At 36.3% G+C, this 15,151-nt stretch overlaps 1 protein-coding gene across 1 annotated transcript in view; it reads right to left on the bottom strand.

Moving 5' to 3' along the window:
• COL24A1 (collagen type XXIV alpha 1 chain) overlaps positions 1 to 15,151 on the bottom strand; it is a 441,974-nt gene that overhangs the window by 97,449 nt on the left and 329,374 nt on the right. The window contains exons 38-42 of the mRNA XM_081490017.1: positions 9,518 to 9,571; positions 4,959 to 5,012; positions 4,536 to 4,589; positions 3,182 to 3,235; positions 2,911 to 3,018 (exon numbers count right to left, since the gene is read on the bottom strand). Of these exons, the coding sequence (XP_081346143.1) occupies positions 2,911 to 3,018; positions 3,182 to 3,235; positions 4,536 to 4,589; positions 4,959 to 5,012; positions 9,518 to 9,571 (324 nt within the window). The remainder of the gene's footprint in view (positions 1 to 2,910; positions 3,019 to 3,181; positions 3,236 to 4,535; positions 4,590 to 4,958; positions 5,013 to 9,517; positions 9,572 to 15,151) is intronic.

Genomic DNA, 15,151 nt, shown 5'->3' with positions numbered 1-15,151 from the left:
TGCTCTTGAGCCTGTTATATGGCCCTGCCTGGGCAGGTGAGTAATTCTACAACATTGCTCAACAGCTAAGCATGGGCTCCCATCCTGCTCGACCAGAAAGCCTTGTCTGAGAACTTAGGCAGCTATAGAGTCCATACTACAGCCTTGCTCAGGCAGGGAGCCAAGCCAGCAGACCAGGGAGCCTGAGCAGTGACCCGGGGCAGGCTTGGAGTCCAGTCTAAGTTAAATACTTCCCAGCTGTGGGGTCCAGCTAACAGCCCTATTCAGCAGCAGTTTCACCTACAGCCTGTCCAATTGTAAAAACAGCCTGTAACCTCACCCAGGCAATGTAACTCCATCCAACCATGGAGTATTATCTGTGAGATGCAGCTGGAGGCCCCAGTTAATCAGAGAGCCTGGCAAGTGACCTCATCCAACAGAGAAGCATAGTCAGTGCCCTAACTGATCACAAAGCAACTCTGTTCAAACCTGGGGCACAGCCTGTAGCTCCATTCAACTGTGAAGCCATGTTTGCAGCCCTGCCTGAATATGGGGTCCTACCAGGGCCACATCCGGTTAGAGAGTATAACATGAGGCCTTGCCTAATTGCAGAATCCAACAAGTGCTACTGTCTTTCCAGTGAACATAGCCTGAGATCATATCCTACCAGAGGTAACTTCAGAAGCCAGGTAATGGCCCCATCTGACTATGGAACCCAGCCAGCATACCTACCCAGCCAGGGTGCCTATTTAGTGGCCCCACTACTATGTGGAGACTAGCCAGGTGGCCAACCCAACTGCAGAGACCAGCCAGTGGCAACTCTCCTCTTGCCTCACAATATGGGTAGGGACCTCACCAACCTGGAGATCTCAGTAGCAAGCTGTAACTGCCCACAAACACTATAAGCAGACCCATCCAGTTCCCTCAAGCAAAGAGAATGGTGAAGGTCTTTCTCTCTGCCAAAACAAACCTATAAAATCTGGAAGAGGAGATCACTTACTCAAATGTGCAAACATCAATGCAAGGATATTATGATCATAAAAAACCAGGTAAACATAACAAAACCAAAAGAAACGTAAAATACTTCAATAATTGAAATGGAAGTCTGTGAACTGTCTAACAAAGAATTAAGAATAGTGTGTTAGTTGTGCCCAACTCTTTGTGACCCCATGGACTGTAGCCCTCCAGGCTCCTCTGTCCATGGAATTCTCCAGGAAAGAATTGTTATTGTTCAGCTGCTAAGTTGTATTCAACTCTTTGCAACACCGTGGACTGCAACACACCAGGCAGGAATATTCCTCTTAGAAAAGTGCAGTGAACTTCAAGAATACATAGACAGATAACTAAATGAAATTAGGAAAACAATGCATGAGAAGTTCAACAAAGAAATAGAAATCATGAGAATAAACAGAACAAAAATCCTAGAGATAAATACAATGATTGAATTGAAGAATTCAACAGTTTACACAGCAGACCTGACCAAGCAGAAGAATCAATGAACTCAAAGATAAGTGATTTTAAATTATCCCAAAGAGCAAAAAGAAAAGGGAATAAAGAAAAGACTAGGATACTTATGGGAAAGCATCAAGTAGGACAATATTGTGCAAATACCAGGAGAATAAAAAGAAAAGAGCAGAAAGAATATTTAAAGATATAATGGCTGACAACATCCCAAACTCGGGGAGAGAAATAGTTGTCCAGATTTTTGAGGCTCAAAGGACCCCAAATAGGTTGACTCCAAAAAGGGCTACTTTGAGACACATTAGAGTCAACATTCAGTATCTGCAGGTTTCACAACTGCAGATTCAAACAACCAAAATATTAATAATATTAATGTTTTTATTAATATTATCAAAATATTAAATAAAACTATTTTTAAAAAATTCCAGAAAGTTGCAAAACTTGAATTTGCCATGCAATGACAATGGTTTACATAACATCTACACTATATTTACAACATATTTGCAGAGTATTTATTCTACTAGGTATATAAGTAATCTAGAGGTGATTTAAAGTATACAGGAGAATATAGGTAGGTTATATGCAAATACTATGCCATTTTATGTAAACGACTCAAGCATCTGCAGAGTTTGGTATCTGTGGTGGTCCTGGAACCAATCTCCCATGGAAACTGAGGGATGACTGTAATTATACCGTCAAAGCAAAGAGAGAATTTTAAAAGTAGCAAGAGAAATGTGACTCATCACATATAACAATCCAAATAATACTATAAGTAGGTTTCTCGGTATATATTTTACAGACTGGGAGAGAATGAGATAACATCTTTAAAATATGGTAAGAAAAACAAAATCCTCTTAATCAAGAACACTATACCCAGAACTGTCCTTCAGGAATAAAGGAGTGATAAAGAGTTGCCCAAACAACCCAAAGCTGAAGAGTTCATCACCGCTAAACCTGCCTTACAAAAAAATGCTAAAGGGAATTTCTGAAGCTGAAATAAAACAATGTACCATTGTAATCATTTAGCCACATTTATGTATATCAAATCAACATGTAAACTTATATATGTCAATTATATCTCAAAGTGAGAGAAAAAATTAAGAAGTTCAATAGCCTGTGTGACATATGGGAAAAGTAGCTTTTTCCTTGGATGTTAGGAAGGCTGATAATCAGTCCTTGGTTTGTCCCTCACTCAAGCCATAATTCTACACCTTCAAACACTAAATGGACATATAAAGGGGTCAAGAATGTGTGTGTATGATTCACACGTGTGTGTGTGTGTGTGTGTGTGTGTGTGTGTGTGTGTGTGTGTGTGTGTGTGTGTGTGTGTGTGTGTGTGTGTGTGTGTGTGTGTGTGTGTGTGTGTGTGTGTGTGTGTGTGTGTGTGTGTGTGTGTGTGTGTGTGTGTGTGTGTGTGTGTGTGTGTGTAGAGGGCTGAGTTCACTGAGTATTGAACCCAGAGGTACTCACCGGAGGGCCCATCAGACCTGGTCCACCCAAAGGCCCTGTGGTCCCTAGTAAGCCTGTCTCTCCTTTTTCTCCATCCTCTCCAGGAAGTCCCCTTCCTCCTGGGTTCCCCTATAACCCAGGAACAAAATTTTAAGAAAAAGAAAGTAGTGACATAATTATACCATGCAATAAGGAGATTTTTGCTGGCACATAGAAAATTAAGTGTAATATAATATTTTAAAGATTTCTCAAAAACATCTATCTTAATTATAATGTTAAAAGCATAATTTACCTTCAGCCCATCTTTACCCTGGAGACCTTCTTCTCCAGGAGCTCCTGGTTCACCCTATTTGGCAGCAGAAAATAATATCTATTATGTTGTTAAACCATTTATCCTAATTTTTATTTTTTGCTCCTCGTATCCATAGAAGTAGCAGTTTTATGTACATTTATTCCCACTTTTACTTTATTTATAAGGAGTACCTGACAATATAATAAACATGATTTAATTTGCCTGGAATAACTCTGAAGATGATGTAAAGAGTTATAGCACTGTAAATTCAAATAAGAGGGTCTTGGAATATTAATAACTTTAAGATAATTAAGGGTAATATATATTCATTTGTTAGCTTTGGAAACAGACACCTACATCTACATTTCTTAAACACTGTAAATACTGAATCTCATAAAATTGTAGTAGCCTGCTTTTCTGAATTTACATGGATTAATACAACTTAATTCAGTTAAAATCAGTGTACCAGATTTTCAGATCTGTGTTTTCTCTCTTACATAGGAGAAGCAACATTCAGAGCAAGCCCTGGTATATTTGGAAGCTGTCTTCCAGGCTTAGAACTTGCAGAAGTAAACGTAGAGCTACACTTTATGAAGTGATTAAAGAAGTACTAGTTCTCCTGCCACCTGAACCATTTAAAAATAAATTAATCAGTGTCTTCACAGCTGCCCGTTGCTCCCACTGCTGATACTTCCGTTACCCTGACCTCATACTGTCTGTGCCCCTGAAAAAAGAGGAAACATGAACAAGAAAGGAATTGGATGCAAAAAACATCCCCCAACTTTACCTCTTAGTAAAAAAAAAAAAAAAAAAAAAAAGTCTCTTAAAATTATCTTGTCCCCTGTTATCTTGGGAAAAACCTTACCACAGTTTAAATGAACCACTGTCTATATTAGAATGTAAGTTATCTCATTATAATTATCTACAGTTATTTCTTTGAAACTTATTAACTTAGCATGCCTTTAGTTTTTTGTTTTCCTAAACACAAATTATGTTTCAATGCCTTATCTGTCTTGTTAGGTCAGGAAATAGCATGACAGCTGATCATTAGTATTTGTGAATTTCTTCTTCATGCTAACATTAGTGACGTGCACAGTGATCCCATACATTTGTCAAGAACTCTGCTTAGCATACCTGATTCTGAGAAAACAATGTGTGAGGTTAGGGCTCTCAATGCTATCAAGTAATAATGTGAAGACTTTAGCATGCAGCTTTTCAAACTGTGAAATAAAGACAAACATTTTCTATAATACAAGAGAAGTTTCCTATACAATTGTTTAAGTCTTTACACCGAGTTTTCAATCTCTAAGATAGGTGGGCCAGTGCATCCAAACGGTTTCTAGTAGGCACTTACCCGTAACCCTGGCTCCCCAGCAGCTCCAACACTGCCCACAGGTCCAACATCTCCCTGAAGAAACAAAGGGGAAGATTAAACTCCTTTCTACTAAAACTGCATGTCTAATAATTATGGAAGGCATATTATGAAGATAGGGGTTCCAAAACAATGTTTGTTCCTTTCCTTCAGATTATTTACAATATTTTGCTTTTTCATTTGTATTCCTTCCCATATATACATGTATATATCTGTATATATACATATATATGCATAAATAGAGATAAGTAAATAATATTTTTGACTCATTTGAGAACACTTTCTATTTTTATCTACTATTCTTTACCTGCTTCCAAGATGGTGGGTGTTCACCAAAACATGGCAAACATAGTGGTCAGTGGTGAAAGGTTTGAGACCCTCTCCTTGACTATTAAGGGATGTTACCTTTGTGCCTGGCTCGCCTTGCAGACCAGATTCCCCTTCAGTACCTGGAGGTCCCTAGAAGAGAATGATTTGGCACATTGTTTGCACACATTCCTTCACCAATATAAAGTCAATAAAAACCTCATAAGAAGATGGTAGTAATCTTCAGCCCAAGGATGGGCTATCTATATCCAGGAAAGGATTCTTGTTGTCCCTTTATAAACTTCATGGCATAAGACCAGATAATTTCTGGGACTTTGAAGAGTTCAAATGCTAAAACAGTATCACCAGAAATCAGGACTTCTTAGACCAGTTTCTTCTAATCCTTCCTCTCACCCTTTAATCTTTGGTAGTAAAAACTACTTCCCACTTCCTCTTTAATTTTCTACCCTCATATCCTTACTAGCCTCTATGTTTTTCACTTTGTATTCTTCCCCCCATTTATTTTCATCCCTCTTGGAATATACTTCCTGAAAAGAAATTCCACTTTCTTTATTGGTTTTATAAAACATATCACACAAAGAAAATATGAATTACATATATACATATGTATGGCATTGTTTTCCCATTCTCCTTTCATAGGTGGGTCCATTGGGAAGCTTTCGATTGAAGCTTTTATCTTGAAAACATATAACTTGGAATCTCTGGCTATTTATAAGCATGGTGCTCCTGTAATCACTGTTGTATTTTTGTCTCTTGGAGATATTTATCTTGTTTTTGAGCATATTATGCATGCCTCTGCTTTCTCTTCTTTCTCACTCTTTTTCTTCTCTTTTCTCTCAGTCTATGTGTATGTATGTGTACTTATACACACAATTACGAACACTTACATATGCATTTTATATCCCCATATTTTCAGAGTACGGGGTAGTTTAAAGCATTAACCTATGATACTAATACAGTTTGATCAGAAGTTTCCTGTGCTTTTTGTCTTCTAGGGATTCCCTCAATAGTTCTGATCCATGGGTGATAAACTTCCTTATAATTATTAGAGATTAAAATGTCTCTTATGCTGTTACAGTATTTTAGATGAGAAGTTGCTTTCTATCTTGACTCAGCTTCCACAATCCATATTCACTTTGCTCTTTTGGAAATAAAAGCTGTAGCGCACAATAGTACAGATGAACTTATAATGAAAAGCCCCAGACCCACTCCTCAGAGGCAACTACTTTACAAAACAATTTTTGCTTTTAGTTTTCCTAATAATCAAGAAATATTCCTCTACTTCTTGATGAATTTACCTTGCTAAAAGTTTAGTTCCCTTAAAACTCTCCCTTTTACCGTAATTTCACCAATTTTTGGAATAATTACATTATTTAAAATTTTCCACTGGTTACCTTTGTGACTTTCCCGTTACAAGAGACAGTGTATTACAGAACTTAAGAGGAAGGACCATGAAGTGAGACTGCCTGAGCTTCTGCTCTGCTTCAGAAATTATAAGATTTAATATTCTATCCTAAGGTTAAAATTCTCTCTCAAGAGAGAATTCCAACTCTCTTCGGATTTCTTCCATATCAAAATTGCTCTTAATCTCCTAGACCTCATCTAGTCCCTAGTTTCACCCAATCTGCCAGTGACTCTTGGTTTTTTTATTCTTAGGCTAAATCCAATGGTTGATCTTCTGATCTCAGTGGTACCTCCTTTCTTATGCCAATCTCGGATTAGCACTTTGAATTGTCTTCTCTATTTCCATTCCTAGTTGAGTATCAATGGAAAAATTTTACTCCTGTGCAAAGGGGCATCATTACATATTGAGAAGTATAGTGACTAAGAGAATGGGTTCCCTAAATGTGAATGTGGGCTCTGCCACTACTACTAGTTATTGCTCTTGAACAAGTTGCTTAACCATTTCATGTCTCAATTTCCCATTTGTAGAATGAGAATAACCGTATTACCTCAGTGAGTATTGTGAGAATTTATTAATATGATAAAGTACATAGATACTGCTAGGCAAATAGAAACTTCTCTGAAATTGCTACCTATTATTAACAACATCATTATTAATCTAATGCAAATTCAAAGTCTTCCACTTCAGCTTGACTTTTAGTCAGGTATACTTGCTTTTACATGTCTTTAACCATTTTCTTCAACCACTATTCTGTTTTTTGGCCACACCATGGCATGTGCGATCTTTGTTTCTGACCGGGGATCAAATCCATCCCCCCTGCATTGGAAGCATGAAGTCTTAACCACTGGACTGCCAAGTTCCCTCAATCACTCTTCTGGCATATTTTCCTCAATGGATCTACTCAACCTCTACTTTGTATCACAACAGAATCGTCTCCTACTCTGTTAAAAACAACAACACTTCAAGTTATGAGCTATGACTTTTCTCTGCTTTCTTTAGGTTTAGAAGATGTAGCATAGTATAGGTTATCAGCACTGGCTTTTGAATCAGGTTTGGATTCAAAACCAATGTCTGCTACTTGTTAACCATTTACCTTGGGCAAAGTAGCAGATTATGATGAACATTCTTCTTACTTGTCTCAGGAATGGATATTGCCATCCATTCTGTTGCACCTAGAAATCTGGAAATAATTTTTGACTTCTCTTTTCCCTTTGCTTTTCATATCCCACAAATATGCAGTTTTTTCAGAACTTATACAACAAACATATCTCAAATCCATCTCCTTCTCACATAGTTTAGACTTCTATCATTTCTTACCTAGTTCAATGCAACAGCCTTTTAGAAGGTATAAAAGTCTTCATTATTGAGTTCTTAAATACATCCTCCTTGAGGTCGCTAAAATGATCTTCCGAAGATACACAAGACTTTATCACTGCCCAGCACTCTCACAGTGACTTACTATAGCCCATAAGGTAAAAAAGTTTAGGGACTTCCCTGGTGGTCCAGTGGCTAGGACTCTGCACTCTCAATGCAGGGTGCTTAGGTTCAATCCCTGGTCAGAAAACTAGATGCCTTATGCTGCAACTAAGAGCCTGCGTGCCAGAACTAAAGATCCCACATGCTGCAAAGAAGATCTGGCACAGCCAAATAAATATTTAGGAAAAAAAAAATGTTCAAGCTTCTTCAAGGGTATGTAAGATTTTTTTATTTGATTCAATCATTTCTCTGTAATTTCATCTATCTTTGCTTCTTATTTTGACTTTGAGAATCTCTACTGCCTCATGTTTGCATGTTCCTCCTCATACTATGCTGTGTACCCTTATTCTCTCTCTTCATATGGGTAACTCATACTCGGGCTTCTCTGGTGGCTCAGTAGTAAAGAACCCGCCTGCCAAAACAGGAGATGGGGGTTCAATTCCTGGTCGGGAAGATCCCCTGGAGAAGGAAACGATAACCCACTTCAGTATTCTTGCCTGGGAATTCTCAGGAACAGAGGAGCCTGGCAGGCTACTGTCAATGGGGTTGCAAAAGAGTCAAACATGACTTAGTAACTAAACAACAACAAACTCATACTCATTCCTTAAAACTCATTACCCTCCCCTTATCTCAACACAGACAAGTCTTTTTTCCCTTATCCAGTTATGGCTATGTACCCACTACTGCACTTTTATAAAGTCCTGTGAATGTCTCCATCATTGGGTCTAACAGATTGAAGTATAATCATCTTTTACATGATTATCTTCTGGAATAGATTATAAACTGCTGATGGAGTCAGGGATCGTATCTCAGCCACACTTGGATTCTCAGTGAATACACAGTGCATAGCAAAAAGGCATTGCATAATCGTGGGATTAGAGGAGGAGAAAAGTTTTATTGGAATGTGGCTGAACAGGTCTGCAGAGGGTAGACAATGCAGAACACTGTTTCTCATGTTAAGTAATTGGCATTTTATTACAGACTGAGAGCTGATAAAAACATTTCAAGGACAAGGAAGATATGACAAAGATACACTGGCCACAAATAGCTAAGGAATAATAGCAGCTGGAGGAGACAGGGAATAAGGAGCATTGGCAATAGGAGCACAAAGAAAGCGAGAGTTGAGACACTGGTGGGAGCTTATCAAAGGGAAAGCACAGCAGATTGGACAGGATGAAGGAGGAAGAGGGTCTGGGAAAGCTCGCAGTTTGAGGCTACTGGACATAAGGGGCATCTTTCAGTGAGATGAGAATAAAAAGAAGAACAGTGCAAAGTGATGGGTTTGGTTTAGATATTTTGAATTTGAGAAGTTTGTAGGCTATCTAGGTGCATATATAGAAGACAACAGGAAATCAATAATTAAAGCCAAAGGGAGAGGCCTCAGTTAGAGCTATCTAGCTGAGAGCTTATTATTCTAAAATATATCTTGAATGAGTCACTTTTCAATATTCTTCTATAACGAAGTGAAGGGCTATCAACGTTAACTCTAACTCAGTAAAGAGAAAGTTATATTTACTTTTTGTTCTGTTATTTAAATGAACTGTTAAGAGAAAGTTACATGTATAAAATTAGGCTCATACAACAGTTATCCCTGCTTTTAATAGAACTTTAGATTTTATTTTCTGAATATTAAATACAATACTATAAAATTATTCCTCAAAATATATATCTAAAATAGCAACTTTACCTTTGAAAAGTCTTACAAAAAATACTGAGTACTGATGAACCAACAAGAAACTACCCCAGGAAAAATTACCTCAGCACCCATTTCTCCAGGAGGTCCAGCATCACCTTGCGGTCCTCGTGGTCCCTATTTTAGAACAAAATTTAAGATGTGAGAAATAAAGCTCACTCTATATTTCAATTAATGTGTGCATATAATTATATCATATGTAACTTAACACATAATATATTTATCAATGTATTCCTTTACTCTGTATAAACAAAATTAAATCTTTAGTTGATTCATCTTTTTTTGTTAATAATATTAAGCTTTGTTTGGATTCAAAAGAAAAGGAAAAAAGGATGGTGCCTTTCATTTTTTCAGTCCCTAAATCACTCATTCATTCAATAAACATTTAAAATAGTATGTAGGACTTTCAGAATTATCTTATTTAATGAGTATAACAATCATGTGGGATAATCACTAGGGTGCAATAAAATGCATGTGGGACATTTATGGAGATCTTTTCCCCTGTAATACTTAATAGTCTAAATATAAGTAAATAAACACTAAATAATTAGTGTGTGAAGCCTTTTAACTATTTAAAATTACTTTAGATAGATTAACACTTGTTTAATAAGTATTAGTCGCTTAGTCGTGTCTGACTCTTTGCAACTCCATGGACTGTAGCCCGCCAGGCTCCTCTATGCATGGGATTACCCAGGGAAGAATAGAGGAGAGGGGTGAAATTTCTTTCTCCAGAACACTTATTTAGCAACTGCAATTTAATGCTGTGTTTCCAGCCACCCAAAGAAGGTGCTTGCAGTTTTTGGTCTTTCTGAAAGATAGTACAAAGAAGGTGATTTTTTAGATTCAGAAAATTATAAGATAGTCAAAATTCTATGAGCTTATATTCCATCATAATTTTGTACACACTTCCCTTTTAAAAAATATATTAATAGGGAAAAAGTTGTGACATGGCTGGTTATCTTAAAATGTTTTTCTAAGTTGTTATATTAATGTTCATTTAAAATATTCAACAAGTATGGAAACTACAAAAAAACAGATTAAGTAAATCATCTGTAATTCTGTCATACAGAGATGACACTGTAAATATACTTGCATATTTCCTTCTAGTTCTTTTGTGGGAGCATATTTAAAAATAACTATATATGTTTAATGTTTAAGAGTCTATTATAAATGCAAATATCTCATATTATAAATATTTCACAACAAAATTGTTCAATAGCTATATAATATTATATTTCATTTAACATTCTACAGTACTATGATTTAATAATTTTCTTAATGCTAGACAGTTATATTGTTTTTAATTTTTCTTTATAATAAAAGTTTGCTTTGTAGGCTTTATTATATACAAGTTAGACTGTAAGTGAATGTTAAGTCTGTTACATCAGACAATATTGCCAAATAGTTGAGATAAATATTTGAATTGGAATTAAAAGGTTGGTATGTAGGTATCACAAATGTTCTTACTCAATAGCATAGCCATTAAAGGTTTTAAGAAGTCACTAATATTTTTCAGTTATGGTTTATTACATGTTATGCACAGTATTTCAAAATTTATGGATTCTCCTCAGAATGTTGTTTTATCCTGGTAGAAACACACTGAGAGAAACATGATAGCATTATTCGCTCATAACGTCAAGTCAACTTTCAGAAAGGTTGCAAAAATTAACGTTCCACAATGTATCAAATTAGAATCTATTTCATTAAATTCATATCAGCAGAGAATATTATTTTATCAATAAGTTATTTTTTAAGTTCTTCATTATTTTGATGGCCCACCTAGTATCTTAAAATTTTATATGTTTGACTACCAGTGTAGTTGAATATTCTGTCATTTGTTTATCAGATATTTGTAATGTTCTACATGTTGCCTGATCATACTCTTTGCCCATTTATTTTGGGAGTCATTTAAAAAATTTTGTAGAGTTCTTTATATGTTGTGGACATTAACTCTTTCCTGTCCTATTTTACTGCTAACATCTGCCCAGTTTGTGACTTGTCATTTTATTTTAAAAATATAATGTTAAAGATAACTTCCCCCCCTAAATATGTTCACTATAGAACACTTGAAAATACATAAAAGTAAAAATTACCCCAAACCACCATTTAACCCTTTTAACATTTAGTGTATCTCCTAAAATCTGTCTTTTTAGAATTGTATTTATTTATTTTTGGTTGCATTGGGCCTTTGCTGCTACATGTGGGCTTTCTCTAGTTGCTGCAAGTGAGGGCTACTCTTTATCGCGGTGTGTTGGCTTCTCATTGTGGTGACTTCTCTTGTTACGGAGCACAGGCTCTAGGCACACTAGTTTCAGTAGTTGTGGTTCATGGGCTTACTTGCTCTGCAGCATGTGGAATCTTCCCAAACCATGGATTGAATTCATGCTCCCTGCATTGGCTGGTGAACTCTTATCCAGTGTGCCACCAGAGAAGTCCTCTCCTTAAATCTTGTACCATTTAAAAAAAAAAATTAGGCTGGAATAAATTTAAAATTTTCATGTACTTAAATTTAAGTGTTTTATGATTTTTTCCATCATATTTAAGTTTAAAACATTTCCATTAAAAAATTTCATCTACTCTTTTGTTAATCATGGTTTTAAAATACTTATCTATTTAAACCATTGTTTTGATGTATATAGTATGGGGTAAGAATCAAAACTTTTAACCAAATAGCTATACATCCTCAGTTTGGTCCTTCAGTTGTGTCCGACTCTTTGCAACCCCATGGACTGCAGCACACCAGGCTTCCCTGTCCATCACCAACTACTGGAGCTTGTTCAAACTCATGTCCATTGAGTCAGTGATGCCATCCAACCATCTCATCTTCTGTCATCCCCTTCTCCTCCTGCCCTCAATCCTTCCCAGCATCAGAGTCTTTTCCAATGAGTAAGCTCTTTGCATCAGGTGGCCAAAGTATTGGAGTTTCAGCTTCAACATCAGTCCTTCCACTGAACACCCAGGACTGATCTCCTTTAGGATGGACTGGTTGGATCTCCTTGCAGTCCAAGGGACTCTCAAGAGTCTTCTCCAACACCACAGCTCAAAAGCATCAATTCTTCTGCGTTCAGCTTTCTTTCTTTCTTTCTTTTTTTTATTTTGACATATTTCTTTCTTTCTTTTTTTTTTTAATAAATTTATTTATTTTAGTTGGGGGCTAATTACTTTACAATATTGTAGTAGTTTTTGCCATATATTGACATGAATCAGCCATGGGTTTACATGTGTTCCCCATCCTGAACCCCCTTCCCACCTCCCTCCCCATCCCATCCCTCTGGGTCATCCCATTGCCCCAGCCCTGAGCATTTGTCTCATGCATCGAACATGGAATGGTGTTCTGTTTCACATATGATAATATACATGTTTCAATGCTATTGTCCCAGAACGTCCCACCCTCACCTTCTCCCTCAGAGTCCATAAGACAGTTCTATGCATCTGTGTCTCTTATTTTGTCTCGCATATAGGGTTATCGTTACCATCTTTCAATCAGCTTTCTTTATAGTCCAACACTCACATCCATACATGACCACTGGAAAAACCATAGCCTTGACTAGATGGACCTTTGTTGGCAAAGTAATGTCTCTACTTTTTAATATGCTATCTAAGTTGGTCATAACTTTCTTTTCAAGGAGAAAGTGTCTGTTCATTTCTTGGCTGAAGTACCATCTGCAGTGATTTTGGAGCCCAGAAAAATAAAGTCTGACACTGTTTCCACTGTTTCCCCATCTATCTGCCATGAAGTGATGGGACCAGATGCTATGATTTTAGTTTTCTGAATGTTGAGCTTTAAGCCTACTTTTTCACTCTCCACTTTCACTTTCATCAAGAGGCTCTTTAGTTCCTCTTTACTTTCTGCCATAAGGGTGGTATCATCTGCATATCTGAGGTTATTGATATTTTTCCTTGCAATCTTGCTTCCAGCTTGTGCTTCTTCCAGCCCAGCATTTCTCATGATGTACTCTGCATATAAGTTAAATAAGCAGGTTGACAATATACAGCCTTGTCATACTCCTTTTCCTATTTGGAACCAGTCTGTTGTTCCATGTCCAGTTCTAACTGTTGCTTCCTGACCTGCACACACGTTTCTCAAGAGGCAGGTCAGGTGGTCTGGTATTCCCATCTCTTTCAGGATTTTCCACAGTTTCTTGTGATCCACACAGTCAAAGGCTTTGGCATAGTCAATAAAGCAGAAATAGATGTTTTTCTGGTACTCTCTTGCTGTTTCGATGATCCATCAGATGTATTTAAAAGTTACTGTATATCTTTCTGTGGACTAATACCTTATTTCTCTTTATTGCTGAATAATATTCCACTGTATGGGTGTACCATAATTTTTTTAACCATTTACCTTTTGAAGGACATTACTGGTTGCTTCCAATTTTTAGCAACTATGAATAAAGCTGCTATGAACATTTATGTGCAGATTTTTGGCAGACATAGATTTATACTTATTTTAGTAAACACCAAGGAGTATGATTGTTGGATCATGTGGTAATAGTATGTTTAGCTTTGTAGGAAACTGCCAAATTATATTCCAAAGTTGCTTTCCACCAACAATGAATGAGAATTCCTTTCGTTCCACATCTTTTTTGGCATTTGGTATTGTCAGTGTTTTGGATTTTAGCCATTCCTACAGATGTGTAATGACATGCCACTGTTTTAATTTGAAATTCTCTAATGACATACGCTGCTGTGAAGATTTTAATTTGCTTCTTGCCATCTACATGTCTGTTCAAACCTTTTCTGTATTTTTTAATTGAACTTTTTGTTTTCTTATTGTTGAATTTTAAGAGTTCTTTCTGTATCTTTGGATACAAATCCTTTAGCAGATATCTGTCTTGCAAATATATTTTCCCTGCTATGTGACATGTCTTCATTCTCTGAACATGTCCAAGAATAGAAGCTTTTAGATTTTAATGAAGTCCAACCTATCAAAATTTTCATTCATGGATCTGACTATTCTTGTATCTGAAAACAAGATTGTTGTAGAAAATGGGTGCCATTTTATGATACCTTAAATCTCTGAAAGAATTCACTAGTAAGACCATCCAAGCCCAGTGCTTCCTGTTTTAGAAGGTTACTAATTATTGATTAAGTTTAAATTTTTTTTTATTTTACATTGGAGTATAATTGATTTACTATGTTGTGTTACTTTCAGGTACATGGCAAACTGATTCAGTTATATTGATTGTTTCCTTAATCAAAATAGGCCTATTCAGATTATCAGAGTTTCCCTGTCTAAGTTTTGTTAGATTATGTCTCTCAAGGAATTTGTCCATTACAACTAGGTTATCAAATTTGTGAGAAAAGACTTATTCATAGTGTTCCTATATTGTCTTTTTAATGACTTTGGGATCTGTAGTGAAGGTCCTTTTTTCATTTCTACTATTAGAAATTAAAGTCTTCTCTTTTTTTTCTTGATAATCCTGCCTAGGGTTTCACCAATTTTATTGGTCTTTTCAAAGAATATATTTTTTGTTTCATTGATTTTTTAACCAGTTTTATTGGTCTTTTCAGGGAATATATTTTTTGTTTCATTGATTTTCTCTATTTTCCTGTTTTTAATTTAATTGATTTCTGCCCTGATTTTTTTTTTTACCTATTTATTTTTTGGCTGTTTGGTGTCTTTGTCGCTGCGTCCAGGCTTTCTCTAGAAGTGGCAAGCAGATGCTACTCTCTAGCTGTGGTGCACAAGCTTCT

Source organism: Giraffa tippelskirchi, chromosome 5, assembly GCF_054371585.1.
Source record: "Giraffa tippelskirchi isolate mGirTip1 chromosome 5, T2T-mGirTip1v1.2.pri, whole genome shotgun sequence".
Classification (NCBI taxonomy): Eukaryota; Metazoa; Chordata; class Mammalia; order Artiodactyla; family Giraffidae; genus Giraffa; species Giraffa tippelskirchi.
Note: the sequence above shows the minus strand (reverse complement) of the source record. Positions and strands in the feature narration are given on the sequence as shown.